At 42.9% G+C, this 21,960-nt stretch overlaps 1 protein-coding gene and 1 long non-coding RNA gene across 3 annotated transcripts in view; both read right to left on the bottom strand.

Moving 5' to 3' along the window:
• Nucleotides 1–5,086: 5,086 nt before the first annotated feature.
• Nucleotides 5,087–5,553, bottom strand: LOC125727747 (uncharacterized). The gene is made up of 2 exons (XR_007388836.1): nucleotides 5,501–5,553; nucleotides 5,087–5,383 (listed from the first exon to the last, which is right to left on the bottom strand). It is a non-coding gene; the product is annotated as an uncharacterized LOC125727747 (long non-coding RNA).
• Nucleotides 5,554–5,677: 124 nt separating this feature from the next.
• LOC125727738 (uncharacterized) overlaps nucleotides 5,678–21,960 on the bottom strand; it is a 98,459-nt gene continuing 82,176 nt past the window's right edge. The window contains exons 1-2 of one of the 2 annotated variants that reach the window (XM_049004648.1): nucleotides 8,029–8,402; nucleotides 5,678–6,779 (exon numbers count right to left, since the gene is read on the bottom strand). In XM_049004648.1, the coding sequence (XP_048860605.1) occupies nucleotides 6,034–6,779; nucleotides 8,029–8,140 (858 nt within the window). In that variant the 5' untranslated portion in view covers nucleotides 8,141–8,402 and the 3' untranslated portion in view covers nucleotides 5,678–6,033. Of the gene's footprint in view, nucleotides 6,780–8,028; nucleotides 8,403–21,960 lie in introns of those variants that run through there. The other variant, XM_049004650.1, reaches the window with a different exon arrangement.

Raw genomic sequence — 21,960 nt, 5'->3', positions numbered from 1 at the left:
GGTCTCCTGGTGCTCCTTATTTTGCTGTGTGGCTGCTAGACATGGACGTTATCCAGTGACCAGAGATGAAGACTGGACTCCTTTGGTACTGTGTCTCTTCGGAGAATCCTTGGGTACCACTGGTTTGACTTCGTGTCAAATGAGTTGTTGCTCAGGGAGTCCCGCGTGAGTCAGGTTACCTGCATTGTAAGTGTCAGGTACAGCACTATGACCATGTGGCATGATTCCCTGAGGGTGATCCAGCTCGCAAGGTCCCTACTACCCTATTCCAGTGCAATCTCCCCAACCTGACCTGACCTGACCTGATCTGAAATTAAGGTAGTGGTCCAAGCTGTAGGTTTACTGACAGACCACTGTAGGTCCTTATCAATGAAGTCTACCATTCTATCAAGACTGAGGATAATAAGTAATATAAATCAAGTGCTATAATAGTACCCTCAAACAGTGATCCTCCTTTATTGGTCTGTAACATACAATATTGCCTGCCCAAGAGCCCACTGCAGCAGGCTCGCAGGAAATATGAAAGAGCTTTGTGGGTGGAGATGTGATCTTTCCACATGATTTCAAGTGAAAACATGAAAAGTCATCTTTAATACGAAGGCTTTCGCTATTGCAAATGTCACACTATTTAAGGTCTCAGGAAGTCTAGGGGAAGCACAAATATATAGTGCATATAGCTGTGTCTCACATAAAAAGGTTGTGCATACTCTGCTCATATTGTTCAAAATGGAGTAACACTTTGCCATGATTTTTTAATTTTAGTATGAGCCCATATAGTTAAGTCTTGACTGTTTACACGTAAACACTTAAAAAAGATATAGCTGAGGTCCTGGATTCAGTCTCCTGCATTTTCTCTCTAACCCCCTCAAAAAATTTCTTGCAGGGATTAATTCAGTATGTTTTAACAACATATAAAAAGACCAGATGAGTTAGGAGCAACACTTTACTTGAGGGGGCACAAATAATGTCGTAGTACATCCATCCATCTATTTTCCAAACCGCTTATCCTACTGGGTCGCGGGGGGTCCGGAGCCTATCCCGGAAGCAATGTGCACAAGGCAGGGAACAACCCAGGATGAGGGGCCAGCCCGTCGCAGGGCACACTCACACACCATTCACTCTCACACACACACCTACGGGCAATTTAGCAACTCCAGTTAGCCTCAGCATGTTTTTGGACTGTGGGGGGAAACCCCACGACGACATGGGGAGAACATGCAAACTCCACACACATGTGACTCAGGTGGAGACTCGAACCCGGGTCCCAGAGGTGTGAGGCAACAGAGCTAACCAGTGCACCTGTCAGAGTTCGCTGGTTAAAGCGGGTAGTGCGCACAGGCTGACAAGCGGGCAGGAAGCAGGCAAGCAGGCGGAGTACGGGGAAAACAGGGATTTATTCGGGATCGGGACGGAGCAGACAGCACTAAGACTAACTAACATCAATGACGGACCAGAAACTAAGGCAAGTCATGGACTGAAATAGACGAGACTGGACGAAAATAAGTGGACACAGCTGGGCAAGATCAGGGAAGCACACGTGGGTAATCAGGGGGCGTGGCACACACGAGGATCGTACGAGCCGGGCATGACAGCACCACCATGCCGCCCCTGAAGTAGTACACTCTTACTTAATTTATTAATTAACCAGAAAGTGTTAGTTATATACTGATCCCACGTTCGTTCATTCTTAATCATAAGTTAGTGTATTTGTTCATCATTTGTACTTGAGTAGTTACTAAGTTATTACTGAGTAATGTGTATTTGAACAATATAAAATATAATAATACATGTGCTATAAATCAACAAACCATTGTCCTTTAGTTTTATCCACTGCAGGACTGCAGGAAGCAGCATACAATGGAAATGCCTTGGGCGGGATGGTAGCCCGGATCAGGGCTCACATACTGGCTCACATGTGGGCAATGAAGAAGTAGCACTTCACATGTATGGGAGAAAAACAGCAGCCAGAGGAATCCTATGCAATCTCAGTGAGAATAAACTCCCCAGACCCAGGACTGGGGCAGGAATTGCAGGATTCTCCTCTAGCATTTATTTTGGCATACTGTATTTATTGCTATTATCCTTGGTACATGTTTATATTTGCCAATAATTGAAATTGAAATAAACATGATTATTATTCATCCATCCTCGTACCACATATCCTGGAGACGAGGGCCTGTAGCTTATCCCAGGTAGCATAGGACACAATGGTATACTTTTGGATGGGATGCCAGTCCATTGCAGGGAATGCACTCACTCACACACTGTGGGCAATTTAGAGATGACAGTCTATTATTATTAGGATACCTATAGTTTTTAGTAGTTTTCACTATTATTATGCTTTTTGCCATGGGAGTCTATGGCAGCCCATAGAGCCGATTGGCAACTTTTTTTAAATTTGGCACATCGATAGAGGTCATTTCCAACTATTCATACCAAATTTGGGTTCAATCCATCCATCACTCTAGCGCCACCCTCAGGCCAAATTTCAAGAAATGTTTTTGCCTTATTCTCTTTCTTATCATTGTATGATTATGCTATTTACTTTTAAGTATTAGCATAACCTGGATGGATGGATGGACATCGTTCATCCTTTACCTGGGGAATGAGGCTCCCAACTCGTGGTGACTTACCCAAGCCCTGGTGCTGGATCATCATTAAATGCTTACATGGGGAAAGAGAGACCTTACCCTTGGCCTCCAAGCCTGGAAGTACCCTGAGCTCTAGACCCAAGCTTAACCCTAACCCATAAGCATAGGTTCGCAGTATGAACGGTTCTGATACCAGAAAACCATACATGTTCTTAATCTGAAAATCAGTTCATCGTTTTCCCAGAAGGTGGCAGCACATCAACACTGCAAGCTTGGCACATCCCTTTGGATACAATGAGCTATCCTTACATTTTGAAATTTTTTAAAACTTATTTAAATCAGTAAAACAAATTGCATCCAAAAAGGATAGAATCATGACTACCCAATACCCCTTGGCACCATGTTAGTGTGAATGGAGTTTTCACTCCAGCCCTGAGGGATTCAGAGCAGACACAAAAGATTGTGAAGCCATGTGTGATTTACAGTGAAAGGTGACTGAACACAACGCACAGCCTCTGTTATGACTCCACTGTTCACCATGGTTCAGCACCATCTATATTTCTATTATTTTTCTAGGTATTTTACTTGTGGTTTTACACTTAACATGGTATCGACAGGCTTGCTCCAAAGAGATCTCATTGTATTTACAGTGACAGTAACGCTGCCTTATCTTGCGAGAGGAAGTAGCATATGGGTGCGCTGCTAACGTTAGCATTAGCAAACCTACCTGCCTAGCAGTGTTGGTAGTAACTCGTCAGTGTAATTCCACTACTTTTGTTTGCACCATGTATTTCAACATCGACGCGATGTTACTGTGATCACTATGCAACCTTTAGCCCACTGTTATTTTCCTTGATTATGTAATTATACAGGGCAGGTCAGGCAGAGGGAGCAGACGCTGATGCAGCACATTGATGACCAACCACACGTCCAAACTGCTGGCGATCCTGGCCGGCGACCCCCCAGGCAGACACACGGTCGAATCCCACCCTTATTATAATTACTTTTATATGCAGTAATTGGTAATTAGTAATTTTCAGTAGCTTGCACAAGGCTGCTGACTAGCAACGTTATTCGTTGGCTGAATCCGAAATAGCTGTAGTGCTACGATGCTGGATTGTTACAGGGACAGTGATAAATGCAGACCCCTTTATTCTGATTGCGTTAAAAATCAAATGTTTTTACTCAGATTTCATCCATTTGGTGGTGTGCTCTCTATAATGTGCCATGTTTTTCTAAAAGAAGATTTTTTAAAAAAAGAATGGCAAAATAGAGCAGCGCATTGAATTGTAATGCCTGTATCTTGAAACGTAGCGTGTTGTCAGACTCTCCGATACACAGCTCTATGGTCCATACAGAGGAGATGAGGAACATGCAGTCTGCTAAGTCACGTGGTTACCTTTCGTTAGGTGGCTACGTTTACATGCCTTAACGCAATTAAGATGTTTTCATGTAAACAGATTAATCGGGGAGCTCATTTATAAAGGCTTCGTGTGACTGAAAAAGACGAGAAGCATTCATACATACATTTATAGGAAGATTTTGGGATTTACAAAGAAAAACGTTTTGTGAAAAAGACAAATCTTGTGAACGAGGTTGAGAGATGCTGTTTCGACAGAATCCTGTAGAGGGCACTGTGTATGCTAAATCGAAGGCTCCAGTAATGTATTCGGCATTTATAATCATAAACAATAATAATTGAAATATTTGTGGGCACATGGCAATTGGCTCTGAGATTAAAGTTATTTAAAATGAATTTGTTTAAATTTGTGGGCCGGCATGGTGGTGCAGTGGTTAGCACTGTTGTCTCACACCTCTGGGACCCAGGTTTGAGTCTCCGCCTGGGTTACATGTGTGTGGAGTTTGCATGTTCTCCCCATGTCGTCGTGGGGTTTCCTCCGGGTACGCCGGTTTCCCCCCACAGTCCAAAAACATGCTGAGGCTAATTGGAGTTGCTAAAAAATTGCCTGTAGGTGTGAATGGTGTGTGAGTGTGCCCTGCGATGGGCTGGCCCCCCATCCTGGGTTGCTCCCTTCCTTGTGCCCATTGCTTCCGGGATAGGCTCCGGACCCCCCGCGACCCAGTAGGATTAGCAGTTTGGAAAATGGATGGATAGATGTATGATAGAATGATTAAGCTGTAGCACATTTCAAATAATATTTCATTTGTAACACATTTGTTCTCCAAACTTCTACATTTTTAACCTTTGGCCACAAGATCATCTTCTTCCTGCCAGTATCTTTTCTTTCCTTTGATCCTCGGTTGTTGGAATCTGCTCTGCTGCTTGGAAGTTCCCTGGGGAGTTAGTGTTGGGGGGTTCTGGTGGAATGTGACCATCGGCAGCCATGGGCTGGATAGCGCTGTGGTGCTCAGCCTGGCTCTGTGCCCTTCTAGGGGCTCTGTGTCCTTTGTTAGCACAAACATTTTGCACACCTGACATTACCATGCATACAGTATTTCTCGTATTTTATAAAATACAAAAACACTGATCAAAGTCTGTAGAAAAAAACATTTTATTTCATGAACTCAAATATGAATCATAAAACACAATTAAAATACTTTTTTTGAATACATGCCTCAGAAATTGCACATCCCTGATTGTGCGTTACCTTCATGCTGCCTTGAAATTTTTGATTTCTTCACTGTAGCCCTATGTTATACAATCTTATCTTAACCTTATGTTAACTGATCCTATTTTTATTTCTTAAATATTCCCTCCACCACCCCCCCTCTGAGGAGGACTGCTTTATTTATAATTAATCTAATCCTATGTTATACAATCTTATCTTTACCTTATATTAACTGATTCTATTTTTATTTCTTAAATATCCCCTCCACCACCCCCCCTCTGAGGAGGACTGCTTTATTTATAATTAATCTAATCCTATGTTATACAATCTTATCTTTACCTTATGTTAACTGATCCTATTTTTATTTCTTAAATATTCCCTCCACCACCCCCCCCTCTGAGGAGGACTGCTTTATTTATAATTAATCTAATCCTATGTTATACAATCTTATCTTAACCTTATGTTAACTAACCCTATTTTTATTTTTTAAGTATTCCCTCCACCACCCCCCCTCTAAGGAGGACTGCTTTATTTATAATTAATCTAATCCTATGTTATACAATCTTAAGCTTACCGTAACCTATCCTATCTTAATTTTATTCTATGTTATCTTATCCTATCTTTCTTATCTTATGCTATGCAATCCTATCTTATATAATCTTATCCTAAACTTATGGTAATTTATCATGTCTTTGTAAAACATAAAATGGCATACAAGTTAAGACTATCTTAACTTGTCCTATCTTATTATATACAATCTTAACCTTATCCTATCTTAATCTTATCCTATAGTACCTTATGCTATAGAACTACATGGTATTTTATCTTATCCTAAGTATGTATGACAACTCTTGTGTAATTATGTGCTGAATCTACAGGGAAATGTAGCTATGTGCATCTGACTGATAGCCCATTTCCACACCCATCTCCTGAGCCCTGGGCATGGTACTTAGCTGCTCCAGTGCATCAATAGGAAAGATGAACTCATCTTCATCAATCCTACGCCTCTTGGTTGAATGAGTACCCTCATTATCCTCATTCTTCCCCTGTTTCGCTAAGTTAATTTCATTTAAATGTCTGTTCCAAAACTCCTGACACCAGTACTCAGTAAAGCACTTGGCGTCATAGGTCATTTTAGAGTACTTGGTTACATAATAGTTATACAACCAATAGAATTTTTCCAGGTGAGATGAGGCGGCTACAGCCTGTGCTGGAGCCTGAAGCAGAGGGGTCAGATGAACCATGCCTGGAGCTGAATATGGATGTGGAGCTGGGCTTACAGGTGTGACTAAGTGTGGGGATAAAACAGAGGAGCCCATAAAAAGAAATGGGGATGAAACAAAAGAGGAGGGGGCTGAAGACGGAAATAAAAATGAAGAGGAGGAGAAGGTTGGTGAGCTGGGCTTAGGCTCTAACCCCTTCTGTTGGTCATACCTCCTTCTTCGCCCTGACCGGCCTCCCGCCGTATTTCTACGGCGGCCTGTGCCCTGCTGACCCCTGCTGGTTGCCACCGGGATGGCAGCAGATCCAGGAGAGGCAGACGTGGTCAGGGAGCTGGCTGCCGGCGGCCTGGTGCGGCACTTCTTCAGACGGCCAGCATCACTGGAACTGGTTTGTCCTTTGGGATTATAAAGACAGGGGACAGCATATTTAATTTAAATGAAACATTATGTCACTGTACAACAACACTACATCACAACCATCACAGATATCACACTTGGCAGTCGGTATTGCACACTAAGAAAAATTCTGCCGTCTTTATTGGATACAGGAAACACACGCTTGGGAAACTTATGCGCTGGTCTTGACTTGGGCCGTCTGCGTTTCAGCAGGGGAACCTGACCTATAGAAACAAGCCAGTTTGTGCACAGATTCCCTGATACGCAGAACAACAGCGAAAAACAACACTGGAAAGGTTCATGTGCATCAAATATAGCAGCCCACTCAATCCAAATGCTGGCATCAACAACTGACTATTAAGTCAAATCCTTTACATATCTTACACTTTCCATAAGTTGCATTATTTATTCACTCTCAAGGTACCAAACTAAGATTTATGCTTTTTCTGATTACTACCGCGTTTCCCCGCAAATAAGCCCTAACATGATTTTTCAAGAAGCTCGTAATATAAGCCCTAGTTATTGTCCCATGGATTGTACGGTAACTAGAATGAGATGCGGTTATACTACGAGAAGGCTACATGGACAAGAGGCGCTCATTTAAGGACAGAGTTATTGCTAAACATGAGAGATTGGGGACACTGGTTCTACAGGAAATTGAGTTGCGAGATATTCAGGACGGAATTTGGAACTTGGAGATTTACGATGATGTTCCAGAAGAACATGACATTACGACTATATTTGAATAAACATATGCAGTATACAGCAGAATTTTGTTCATGAATAAATTCACCGTCAAATTGTTTACATGGAAAGATACTGTTAGAAGATGACATGATGTCTGTGTTTGAATAAATGTGGATTTTTTTCATGAATACCGGTAAATATACTGTAGCATGTTATACTTGGGAAAATACTACCTTAATATAAGCCGTAACGCGTCATTTGGAGCAAAAATTTATATAAGACCCTGTCTTATTTTCGGGGAAACACCGTATATTAGGACATATTCAGCTGTTACTTTACCACTTCATGATGATTTTCTCTGATGTTTAAATATAATATAATGCAGTAGACATGTAAAAAGACTCCCGTATATTAAAGCTAAAGGTGAACTACTTTATTATTTAGACATGTACTTCTAAAACAAGATAATAGAACAGAAGATTCAAGAAGACTAGTCAAGCATATTCTGACTTTAACTCTTTAAGTGCTGAGTTAGTCTGGGCATCATTTTGCCATCCTTACCTCGGCCAACTGGACCGGGGATGTATTCCGGGGCGATCCGCACACTGACTGCACCTTTCGGCAGCAGCCAGTCAATCCTCTGGAGATTCACGGTGGTTTTCACGATGGACATCTTTCGCGTCTTCTCTCTTGCTGATAAACTGCAAGTCTGAGCTGCTTTAAATGTTCAAATGAAAACTCTAAACGGAAAAGAATTGTTATGATTCGGTTGCTAAGCTACGGTGGCCGATTGGTGTCAGCGCGCTGCAAAGTCTTCAAACGCTTTAATCAAATGACAAAACATACGATCTACATTTACAAAAGCGCAGAAACGTAGAAGTACCACAAAATTTTAAGACAAGTTTAAAAACATATAAGCGCTGAAAATCCGCTCACAACACAGTTGTGAAGTTTCTGGGTGACAAAGAAACAAGACGGACCAATTATGGTTTAACTGTATATCGAATGTTTACGAAATGTTGATATCTTATCAAAACAGGATATAGAATGAAACACTACATTATATCAATCAATCATCCGGTCGCCATTAAAAATATAGAATAATGTTCCTTCCTTGTTATAAGTAACACGAGAGCTGCGGTCTTGAAGTTGCACAGACTCCCAGAATTCATAGCGATAATTACGCGACCCATTCAATTAGTGGGTTTTTTTGATAATTGGGAATGGGGAGGAGCCATTGGGTGCGTTCGACTTCACTTAGGTCTGACTGCAGCTGACGTGAGGGGGAGCGCCATCTGCCGGCGGCTGCAGGAGTGTAATATAATAATATAAACTGTAATATAAACTTGTAATATAAACTGACAGCAGCCAAACTAGACAACTTCTACTCCTCGTAGTGCGAGACCTGACTGAGATGGCCGCACTTCCAAAAGGGTGTAGATACATCTATAAAAATATCACCTGCATGCACATTACCTCTTCTACAATAACCAACTCCTGATCCAAAGTGCTAGCAGTGAAAAGATAGCTGCCAGGAAAAAGATCAAATACATTTATTTCAAGGATTCAAAGTTTTTATTGTCATGCACAGAATACAATGCAATTCTTACTTGAATGCCTTCTTCACAGACTAGACGATTAAACACATAAACCAGCGCAACATTACAGTAACTAACAATAAATAAATGATTAACTTATGTGTACTATTAGAGCATTTATTGAAACTTTACTTCTTTACAGGCTTTTCGGGAGAAATAGCAGATAACGTATCGGAACTTCCAGAGATACAAACGTCATGCGTGTGACTAAAATTGTTCAGCCAATAAGGGCAAAGTTGTGTCACGGAGGCAGTTCCAGTTTGTGCAGCCGGCTGAGAGGTTTTTTTTATTATTTTTGTTATTGAAGCTTTAAATTACAACAGAAGTAATAGCTGACCAGTGACCATTAAGATTAACAAAACAAACAAGAACATTTACGAGACATTTACAAAATAAGCCAGGGGCACATAGTAGCGACATTTACAGTTACGCCGGCTGAAAGGTGCTGCACAATCTTACTTGCTCTCTGCACTTGCTGCACGATCTGTCACGATCGTCTTGTAGGTTTTTGTACCATGTGACTTGGTGACGTTAGGTGACGTTTTGCAGGGCCGGCTTTATGTCGGACAAAAGAAATCTAACCATGATGCAGTAATTCTAGAGGCAGCAAAGCAGACTAACCAAAGATCTCATAGTAAACAAAGGAATGTGATACTGCAGTTAAGTCTCGGAACAAAGCTTTTACAATGTTAAAAAGTACTCACAACTTTCAGAATTTGATTGAGTACAAAAAGTTGCAGGCTAACGTAAGGAGGGTAGTTAAATGAGCAAAGAGGGAGTTTTGGAGGTCCTTCTGTAATTCAGTAGGACGGGAAACTGACATTAGTAAAGTCTGGGGAATGATAAAAAAGATGCATGAGATTAAAAGGGGGTATGGATATTCAGTTCTATATGATAATAACATAATAACAGTTACAGATGGGGAAAAGGCAAAATGTTAGTTTTGTGGTTTTTCATTCCCTGCTAAATCAGAAGTCAGAAGCCGCTGGTGTAGATCCAAATTCAGTCTTTATTGCAACAATTAAGTTACAACCAAGGCCGGACACTTAAAGTGTGTCCAGTACTGTTTTATACCTATTTTTATACAAGTTCTTATCATTTAACAATATCTCGTCACTTAAGCATCATCATTCCTTCAACCATTCACAATCATTGTTTTTTACATCAATCCACACCCCTAGGTGATAAGTTTATCCATCAATTCTTTTACTGTTTGGTCCCTCAGCCGAACGTAATGGTGGTGCGACCATCTCCACCTGGTTTTTTAAAAATGCTCAGCCGTGAACTTTTGGTGAGCCTGTTGCACATTGTCTAATTAGAGGGTTGATAATATATTTGTCCTTCAACATAATGATAAGGCATAACACTAATAAAGGTGGATATTCATGCATTCAGGGCTAACATAAAGTAGCTAACAGAACATTTGAGGCTAATACAAGGTGCAAATACATACTCAATTGATTACATTGTGTTGATTACATTATAATGATTACATCACGGGTATTTGGCATGCTTTTTAATAATACCGTAATGATTATATTCTACATTGTATAGTGCTAAATAATATCCCATATATTTCCCCCCTTTGGGATTCTAAAGAGTCCCACACACAATTCTGTCCATCCAGCCTAGGAGGGAGGGCTAAAACCCTAAGATCTAGGGAAATTCCACTCCCAGCCCGCCACAGGCGCGGCCCCCCTTCGGGGTCCATGGCTGACATGGCTCACAAACTATCAACACTCAGAATCAACCAACAGCAATGAACTCCCCAGGATACATTGCATATATTATCAGGAATACATAATCTACCAGGAGTACATCACCTACCACAAGCTCATTACATAAACATATACGGCTAATGCAAAGATAACTGAAAGGTTAACTGATAACACTGTAGATTACTATAACTGGCACTCTGTCATGAGCAGGAAAGTCCCAGGTGTCGTGGGCGGCAGGCAGGCTGCAGCGTTTCCAACATGGAGTATTCACAGGCGGTACGGCCGAACTTCAGCTATGGGCAGGAGCGTATCCAAGGTGTCTATGTCGCCATCCGTTTCCGTGTTGGTCCAGGAGGTTGCCGCTCCAAACGGTCCTCCCACCACTCTAAACATTGCAGCTATAGTCGCCTGCTGAGACAGCGCTCTTCCCACTAGGGAGCGAACAAGAGGAACTACACAAAAAAAGATTAGTAGCAAAGCAAGAATGAACACAGCACGCACACAGAGTGCTTTCATAAGGGCTTACTGCCAACTACCCCACATATTATAGCACCAGTCAAACAACCCGTCATGTTGTCCCGAATTTCTCGCCATCTCATCCTGTAACCCCTGCAACTTTCTCATACCCTCAGTAAATGAAACATCCAGGGCTGTATTATTGGGAATAAATGTACAGCACTGATCCCCGAACAGCACACACACTCCCCCTTTCTCTGCCAGGAGCCAATCCAGGGCCATCCTGTTCTGTCATGCCATCAGACTGGTGGCCTGAAGCTGCTCCCCCAGAGATGCGAGTGCCTCCTGAGTATAGTTGATAAACCTCTGCTGATTATAGTACAAATAATTTATCCATTCCACATTTTTGTTAACAGTAGGCCAAATTAATATTGATTCAAACCCTGCAGCTATCTCACTTCTCACCTTATATTTCTCTGGAATGCCCCTCGGCTGGCATATGGCATCTATATACACACTGGGATCATCTTCGCAGCTCGTAACAAACCTGTGGGACCTAGAGGGCTGTTTGTCAGAGTAAATATCCACCTGGCTAGCTAACATCCCCCTAGTGCAGAGGCCTCCACAATTATTGGGGAGAGGAGGCCTCAATCCTCCCTCCTGACCACACAGCCACCACGTATCTGCCAGAGGTACGCTCTGGTTCTCTAATGCATCCAGCGGAATGACATCTGAGTCCTCTATAGGCCTGTGTGGGGGGCCGACGTCTGAGTCCTCTATAGGCCTGTGTGAGGGGCTGACGTCTGAGTCCTCTATAGGCCTGTGTGAGGGGCTGACGTCTGAGTCCTCTATAGGCCTGTGTGAGGGGCTGACGTCTGAGTCCTTTATAGGCCTGTGTGGGGGGCTGACGTCTGAGTCCTCTATAGGCCTGTGTGGGGGGCTGACGTCTGAGTCCTCAATAGGCCTGTGTGGGGGGCTGACGTCTGAGTCCTCAATAGGCCCGTGTGGGGGGCTGACGTCTGAGTCCTCTATAGGCCCGTGTGAGGGGCTGACGTCTGAGTCCTCTATAGGCCCGTGTGAGGGGCTGACGTCTGAGTCCTCTATAGGCCTGTGTGAGGGGCTGACGTCTGAGTCCTCTATAGGCCTGTGTGAGGGGCTGACGTTTGAGTCCCCTATAGGCCCGTGTGAGGGGCCGACGTCTGAGTCCTCTATAGGCCTGTGTGGGGGGCTGACGTCTGAGTCCTCTATAGGCCCGTGTGAGGGGCTGACGTCTGAGTCCTCTATAGGCCTGTGTGAGGGGCTGACGTCTGAGTCCTTTATAGGCCTGTGCGAGGGGCTGAAGTCTAAGTCCTCTATAGGCCTGTGTGAGGGGACCGACGTCTGAGTCCCCTATAGGCCCGTGTGAGGGGCCGACGTCTGAGTCCTCTATAGGCCTGTGTGGGGGGCTGACGTCTGAGTCCTCTATAGGCCTGTGTGAGAGGCCGACATCTGAGTCCTCTATAGGCCTGTGTGGGGGGCCGACGTCTGAGTCCTCTATAGGCCTGTGTGGGGGGCTGACGTCTGAGTCCTCTGTAGGCCCGTGTGAGGGACCGACATCTGAGTCCTCTATAGGCCTGTGTGGGGGGCCGACGTCTGAGTCCTCTATAGGCCTGTGTGGGGGGCTGACGTCTGAGTCCTCTATAGGCCTGTGTGAGGGGCTGACGTCTGAGTCCTTTATAGGCCTGTGCGAGGGGCTGAAGTCTAAGTCCTCTATAGGCCTGTGTGAGGGGACCGACGTCTGAGTCCCCTATAGGCCCGTGTGAGGGGCCGACGTCTGAGTCCTCTATAGGCCTGTGTGGGGGGCTGACGTCTGAGTCCTCTATAGGCCTGTGTGAGAGGCCGACATCTGAGTCCTCTATAGGCCTGTGTGGGGGGCCGACGTCTGAGTCCTCTATAGGCCTGTGTGGGGGGCTGACGTCTGAGTCCTCTGTAGGCCCGTGTGAGGGACCGACATCTGAGTCCTCTATAGGCCTGTGTATGCATCAAATATCATATATATCCATCCATCCATCCATCCATTTTCCAAATCACTTATCCTACTGGGTTGCGGGGGGTCCGGAGCCTATCCCGGAAGCAATGGGCACGAGGCAGGGAACAACCCAGGATGGGGGGCCAGCCCATCGCAGGGCACATTCACACATCATTCAAATATCATATATATAATTTATTAAATTTAGATTTAAGTTTGCAGTCAATTCAATTTCCACGTTTCTCAATTTTCACGTTGCCTTTTTAAACGCAATTATGTGAATTTTAAGTAAAAATGTAGAATAAAATTATATCGTGATAATTATCAATATCATTTCCTATGAAAAAAACTTTACTATTGTACAATATTGCCCAGCCATAGGCTGATTTCAAAATTGATTTACATATTGTCTGTCTGTCATTATACATAAGAACATAAGAACTATACAAACGAGAGGAGGCCATTCGGCCCATCAAGCTCGCTTGGGGAGAACTAAACTAATAGCTCAGAGTCGTTAAAATCTTATCTAGCTCTGATTTAAAGGAACCCAAGGATTCAGCTTGCACTACATTATCAGGAAGGCTATTCCATACTCTGACTACACGCTGTGTAAAGAAGTGCTTCATTAAATCCAGCTTGAAATGTTCTCCCGCTAATTTCCACCTATGGCCACGAGTTCGTGTATTTAAACTAATGCTGAAGTAACTATTTGGTTGAACAGCATCCAAACCTGTTAGAATCTTATATACCTGGATCATGTCCCCCCTCAGTCTCCTTTGCTTGAGACTGAACAGATTTAGCTCAAGTAACCGTTCCTCGTATGACATTCCTCTAAGACCAGGAATCATTTTTGTGGCCCTACGCTGCACCTTTTCTAAGGCCACAATGTCCTTTTTAAGATATGGTGACCAAACCTGCACACAATATTCTAGGTGAGGTCTCACCAAGGAATTGTATAATCTTAGCATTACCTCCCTTGACTTAAACTCCACACACCTGGAGATATACCCCAACATCCTATTGGCCTTTTTTATTGCTTCCCCACACTGGCGAGAATGGGACATGGAAGCATCAACATACACACCAAGGTCTTTCTCATGATCAGCTACCTTTATTTCAGTGACACCCATGAAATACCTGTACTTTATATTTCTGCTCCCTAGATGGAGTACCTTACATTTATCGACGTTAAATTTCATCTGCCAGGTATCGGCCCAGTCACTAATTAAATCAAGATCCCGCTGTAGCTGCTGAGCCACTAATTCAGTATCTGCTACACCACCCACCTTGGTGTCATCTGCAAATTTCACCAGTTTACTGTATATATTGGTATCCATATCATTTATGTAAATTAGGAACAATAGTGGTCCTAAAATCGAACCCTGCGGTACCCCACTATGAACGCAAGCCCACTGTGACATTGTGCCTCTTATAACTACTCGCTGTTTCCTATCTGTTAACCAGTTATCAATCCAGGTCGCTACGGTACCTAAAATACCTGTCGCTTTGAGTTTAAGTAGGAGCCTCTTGTGGGGGACAACATCAAAAGCCTTTTGGAAATCTAAGTAGATGACATCATAGGCCTTCTTATCATCAACTTCCTGAGTAGCTTCCTCAAAAAACTCCAACAGATTTGTTAAACAGGATCTACCTCTCCTAAATCCATGCTGGCTATCCCGCAAAATGTTATTGGAGTCCAGGTAATCTACCATTTTCTCTTTGATTATAGCCTCCATAACTTTACCAGTTATACAAGTTAGACTGATTGGCCTATAGTTAGACAAATTACTTCTATCCCCTTTTTTGAAAATAGGCGTTATGAAGGCGTGCTTCCAATCAGAAGGTACCACACCTTCAGATAAGGATTTTTGAAACAGTAAAGTTAAGGGTCGGCAAATAATATCCCTCATCTCTTTTAACACTATAGGTAAGATGCCATCAGGGCCCTGTGATTTATTTATTTTGAGCTTAGCTAGGCTTTGCAAAACATCTGCTTCAGTTATATATATATTAGCTATAGACAATGCTGGATAGGTAATAACTGGTAAATTACTAAGGTCCTCAACAGTGAATACCCGTGCAAAACTATCATTGAACTCATTTACTATATCAATGTCGTTTACTATTATAAGACCCTTACTATCCTGCAGATTAGTAATTTCAGGTTTTAGAGCTCTTTTAGAGTTAAAATACTGGAAGAAACTTTTAACGTCATCCTTAGCTTCCAATGCAACCATCCTTTCGACATTTCTTTTAGCTCGTCTAATATCATTTTTTAACTCAGCCTGTAGACTTAGATATTCCTGCTTAATTCTGTCATCATAAGTTATTTTCCATTGCTAGAACAAAGCCCTTTTCCTCCTTACTTTATACTTTATTTCCCTAGTAAACCACCTAGGTTTCAATTTCCTAGATTTATTCTTGCTGGAAACAGGTATGAAGTCCTCTTGCACTTGCAATAATGTGCTTTTAAAAAATTCCCAGGCCTCTTCAACAGTTTTGTTATTTAACTCCATCCAGTTCACAGTTTCTAGTTTTAGTCTCATACACTTAAAGTCAGCCTTCCTAACATTATATATTTTTGATTTGGACTTAGCTCTTCGAACACTAAACTTAACCTCAAATTTGACCATGTTATGATCGCTACTGTCAAGTGGTTCTAAAACGTCTAATTTACCAATCCTGTCCTGGTTATTAGAGAGAACAAGATCAAGAATGGCATCTTGACAAACTGAGTAAAAAAACAATCCTGTACTAATTCCACCATCTCCAGTTCATTTTCTGAAGAGCCAGTGACAATGTCCCACTGCATTCCTGGTAGATTAAAATCACCCATAACTACCACATCATTTTTATTGCTCATAGTCCTAATATCACTGTATAACAATCTGCTTTCCTCAGCAGCTATATTAGGTGTTCTGTAACAAACACCCGCAATTAGGCTATTTGAGTTTTTAGCATCTAATTTTACCCATATTGCTTCCGTAGTTTTATTTATATCAGTAAGTTCCCTTGCCTGCAAGTTTTCCTTTACATATACTGCAACACCACCTCCCTTTTTTCCTATACGATCCTTACGGAACAACGTGTAACCATCCATATTATATTCTTGTCCATCCTTTTCACTCAACCACGTTTCAGTTATTCCTATAATATCATAAGAGTCCGATGAGATAAAAGCCTCTAAATCATGAATTTTATTCCTAATACTTCTGGCGTTTAAATACAGACAACAAAGGGTAGGCCTATTACGGTGCCCACTTACAATATGATTATTTGGGGCTTTCCGTTTCCCCCCACTGACATAGTTAACTAACCTCCCTGCCCCCCCAGTCCCTAGTTTAAACATTCCTCAACTACTCTACACATACGCCTCCCCAATACACTGGTTCCCCTCTGGTTCAGGTGCAACCCATCCGGCTTGAACAGGTCCCACCTGTTCCAGAAGGTCCTCCAATGCCCCATAAACCTAAACCCCTCTTTCCTACACCATCCTTTTAGCCATGCATTTAATTTCCTTATCTCAGCTAACTTAGCCTGACTTGCACGTGGCACGGGGAGTATTTCGGAGAATACCACCGTGGACGTTCTGCTTCTAAGCTTATTGGCGACTTCTATAAATTTATCCTGCAGAACAGCCCTTCTACCCTTGCCTATGTCGTTGGTGCCAACATGCACCACGACAACTGGATCCACCCCAGCTGGGGCCAAAAGCTTATCCACACGATCTGGAAGGTCTCCTACCTGGGCCCCAGGCAGGCAAGACACCGTACGGGACCCTCTATCACGCGTGCACACATAACTGTCTACTCCCCTAATAATGGAATCCCCCACTACCACAACCTCCCTCTTCCTGGGGGGAGGGGGCTCCTCAGTGCCCAAGGGCCCACCTGCCTCCCCAGTCCGTTCCGGCTCTAAAGCTGGAAGAACCTGAAACCTGTTCGACACAGTCACCTCAGGTGATGCCGCCTCTGCAACGTGTGTACGCCCTTTCCTGCGTCTACGACCTACGGTCACCCAGCTCTCTCAACCTCTCTGCTCTTCATTCTCCCCCCTCCCGGCTAGTGCCGTACACACCTTCTCCCTAAAAGGCGTATTAACTTGCTCCTCTAACTCACTGTTGCATTGGATGAGAGCTGGTTGCTCCTCAAGGTCGCGAACCTTGACCATGAGCGAGTCCACTAGCTTACATCGCTCGCAGATGAAGTCCGACTGGACACTAACGTCCAGAAGGGCAAACATGTTGCAAACGCAACACTGAGCCGGCCCCATAATTAACTAACTCACTATGACCCCGTACTCCCAGCCCAGTAAATTTATATAGCGTATTTAACTTTAAAGATTAATTAGCGTACCGTTAAATGCAATAAAGTGCCGAGTACACTAAAATAAGTTACTTGGGTTGAAACGGAACTTAATTATTATTTTTATTTAAAATTTTAAATCCGATAAATTTACTACTACTTACCAAAAGAACTTCTGCCTGAACCAAGTATGAACTAAAAACAAAACGAAATCGAAGTTGCTCTTGGGAGGTCGAAAAACCACAAAAACCTTGCAGAATTAATCAGGATAAAACATATAAAATGATAAACAATAAAAACTATTCGATTAGGAAGCAATCAGTCCCGTGTACATGATCAGCCAGAAAATACTTGCATTCATCTAAACTTTTATAAACTTTAAACTGCCTTTGCTTGCTGGCCTGTGGGCTGATGGACAAACTTGAATGCCTTACAGGATAGGATAGGATGCACACTCTTTATTGTCCATTAAATCCCTCTATCAAGTGTCAATAGGCTCCAAACAACCAAATGTAATTAAAGAAAATTTAAAAAAGGGGAAAAAATACAGAAATAACCCAAAATAAAAAAATTATAAATAAATAAAGACTAACCAAAGTAACTTAACTGTCCCCCTCAGTTATCAGTCATCAGTCAGTCATCACCCTGACTAAACTGTATAATGAGCAGATGGGACTGTCAGTACATGGTTAGATCGTGTTTAATACAACAACTGGAATACTGCATACAAGGCACAAAAGCACTGTGGGGAATAGAGCATTATGGGAACAGTAGTTCTATTATTACACCTCCTCCTTTTAGCTTAAGTCAAATGTGCTGTGTACCTTTTGACATTAATTTCTATTACTGCTATCAACAACCTCCTTCTCTCTCTCTCTTCTACTGAACTTCCCTCTTTGTTCGCAAGTCCATTCTGTGAGGTGGTTTTCCAGTCAACTTGACCTAGTAACAGTCCCTGTAGGCCAAAGATGACCTTTATCAGTCTCTACTACATATGGTCTAGGAGTATCTGCAGGTCTGACAACTCCCAGCAGTCCCTTCTGTGCTAATCCAAACTGTCTGACCAGATGTCAGTTCTGCGAGAGGTCTGGAGCGGAGTCTGCGGTTGTAGTGTTTTGCCTGCTGATGCCTTCTCTCCTCATCCTGCTTGCGAAAAACTTGCAGATCTGGCCATTTAGGACCCAGCTGTCCACCATCTGGCTAATCTGTGCTGTGATACCGGGCCACCATACTGACAGTGTAGCTCTGGCTCGGCATTTTGTAATTCCCTGATAGCCTTCATGCAGACGCTGAAGAACATCCGCTCTCAAGGGGGGAGGTATCACAAGTCCTTCTCCCTTCATGAGAAGGTCATGAACAAGGTGAAAATCCATTCTGCGCTGCCAGTATGGTTTAATGTCTGGATCTAACTTACATCTCTCTGGCCATTCTGTGAAACAGTGGTTTGTCACTTGTCTGCATACGTCATCTTCTTTCTGCGCTGTCTTTATCTCCTCCAGCCTTTTGTCTCCACGTCTTTCTCTAGCTGAAGATGCCGTTCAATCAAAATGAATATTTTACTCACTTATCTTTTGGTCTTTTATGATTCCATGTGTACCACCTCCAAATTATTTTGAAGATTTGAATTTCATTGTATCCAAATTAATTTGGAACGGCAGACAACCCAGGAAACGCTTCTCAGTTTTACAGCGCACCAAATCAGACGGTGGCCTCGCCCTCCCTGATTTTAAGCTCTAGCATTGGGCATTTCAAATTAGGGCTATGCGCACTTGGACAGACGCAGGCAGTGTAGTGTCGTGGAGAGGTATTGAATCGACTATAGTGCATCCCCACGGACTCCAGGACTTACCTTTCCCAGGGGTATGTCTTCATAAATCACGACACAAACTTGGTTGTATCTTTTCATCCACCTTAGCTGCATGGTACAACGCCGAAAAAGTAATAGGTCAACAATCCCCTTTATGGAACAATTTCCACTTTCTGTCAGACTATAAAGCTTTTGTTTGTCCCCCCTGGTCATCCAAGGGGGTTTTCACATTTTCTAATACGTTTGATGCGAATGTTGTGCGCACATTCCAGGACATTCAAAAAGAATACAGTCTGCCTGGCTTCTCATTTCTCTTCGACCTCAGGCTACGATCCACAATGAAGACCTATGCTGTGCCATGGAATTCTGTCTTAGATGATCACCCAATGTTTAGCTGGATCGATCCTGTTGAGGCATCTAAAGGCACGGTCACAAACATTTACAACAATTTACTCCTTAACGTTCATAAGCCTTTGAAGATTCTGTCAAAATGGGATTTAGAACTTTCTAGGTTTGGATTCCACCCGGTTTGGGAAACAGTGCGGTCGAATCTTTGCCTTACTTCCAAAAACCTTAGTTATGTACGTATTCACTTTAAAACTATCCATCGTTTCTATTGTAACCCTACAAACGGTATCTCATCAAACCTGCTCCCCATCCATACTGCAGCATTTGCAACACTGACACTACCGGTACGTTTCTACATGTTCTGGGACTTTCCAGTGACCCAACATTTATGGAAGCTTGTCACTCGTGTGTAATGTGATCTTACTGGACTATACTTTGACATGGAGCCTTGCTTACTATTGCTTAATGATGACATGATGTACCAGTTCTCATTACGTGATAAAAAACTGTTAAAGGCAGGCTTTACAGCTGCTAAGAAAACCACACAACAGCGATGGATACACCCTGATACAAACCTGAAGCAATTCTGGATTGTCTCATTCCATTACATTGTCTATTTAGAGTATACCACTGCAAAGATTAACAAGGCAAAGCAATCACTGTAAATACCTGGAGGAATATGGCTGCTGCTCTTAAAGAGCTTCTTTGAATGGTCTAGTTTATATGAGTTTGCTGCCAACATGTCAAGTGTGAAAAGTTGTTCTGTGTTTCCTTTTCTTTTTTTCTTTTCTTTTTTCTCCTTTCTCTTGCTGCTTTTTTGTCATTTATTCTTGTGGTATCTCTGTCCTGTATGTGCCTTCTGATAAATTGACGGAATGACAATAAAATTATAATCACAAAAAAAACAGCCTCAACTACAACATTATACATTTTTGCTGTACACAGTATCTTGTAACGGTTGATCAAAACATGATTCACCCCTGTATTCCCATAAAGTGTCCTGTAGGGCCTGGATTAGGTCCACAGCTCTAGCTAGATCAAGGGAAGGTGCTTGAAGCATGTCTGACAGATATTTGGCTTCCCCAAGAATCTTCCTAAGAACTGCTAGAATTCCAATAAAGGTAAGGTCTACTTGTGAAAGCAGGCCCCGTGCATCCACTGATCTCTCCGCACTGCTCTCTCCATCTATCTCATGTAGTACATGCAATACAGCTGGCAGTCTGTCCATGAGATTTTTACATGCATAGTACCTGCATGCCCATCTGGTATCACTGACTTTCTGTAGCTCTCTTGGTGCATCCTGATACATGTCTTGTTGAACTGACAACCATTTCTGGTGAACATAAGACCCTGACATGTACCAATGAAAAAAAACATGAGTTCCATGTGCGATCTTTTCAGGTATCGTGATTTTGTTGAATTGATAGATTAATTGTTGTGGCCAGCGTGCGTATATAAGATCCGGTTGTAGTTGCGTGTGGGACCACCCTGTAACCGGTGACGTGACTCTCCATGTGCCAGTATCTCCTTTTTGGGTCACCCCGTTCAACAGCAGGGCCATATTTAATCTCCTCCTTAGCTTCTGCTTCTAAATGGTCAAAAAGAAAAAATGCTTGATCAGCAGACGACAGAAGCCAGGCCCGCATACAAACTCGCACCTCTTCCTCCCACTCCTCAAAGCTCACACCAGACCTGCCCCCAAACATTGGACACTTCCGGTCTCTAGAAATAAAAGTAAAACGTTCATTATAGACACGAGGCTCGACCGAAACAGGTGGAGGTGCGGGGGAGGATTGGGTGGCAGTAGAGGGACCTGGAACTTCTGCTCGTTCCTGGTGCAAACGATCATTATCAGGCTGGAGCTGCCCCAACAAATTCCTGAGCTGCTGCACTTCGTCGTCCATAATGACAATAGGACAATAAAACTAGACGGCACAAACGAAGCCCGGCAAACTAAATTTACTCAAAATAGTAGCGGCTCCTGGGAAACTAATGCTGCTGTTTTGCTTTGCCTTTCCACTATGACAAATTAAACACCAAAAAAATAAAAAACCAAAAAAAAATCTCACCTAACCTCCTCAGGGAGCGATCAAGGAGTCACATCTGCACCATGTACTGGTGAAATCCTGCCGACTACGCCCACTCCGATATAAAAGCACACAAATTCATAATCACCGCCCGGGGGACGTGAAGACCATGAACACTGCCTTTATTATTCTGCGTTCAGTTAACACTCCAAAGGAAAAACCAAACA

The sequence above is a fragment of the Brienomyrus brachyistius genome, unplaced genomic scaffold (genome assembly GCF_023856365.1).
Source record: "Brienomyrus brachyistius isolate T26 unplaced genomic scaffold, BBRACH_0.4 scaffold115, whole genome shotgun sequence".
NCBI lineage: Eukaryota > Metazoa > Chordata > Actinopteri > Osteoglossiformes > Mormyridae > Brienomyrus > Brienomyrus brachyistius.
This window is presented reverse-complemented; position numbering and strand designations above follow the sequence as displayed.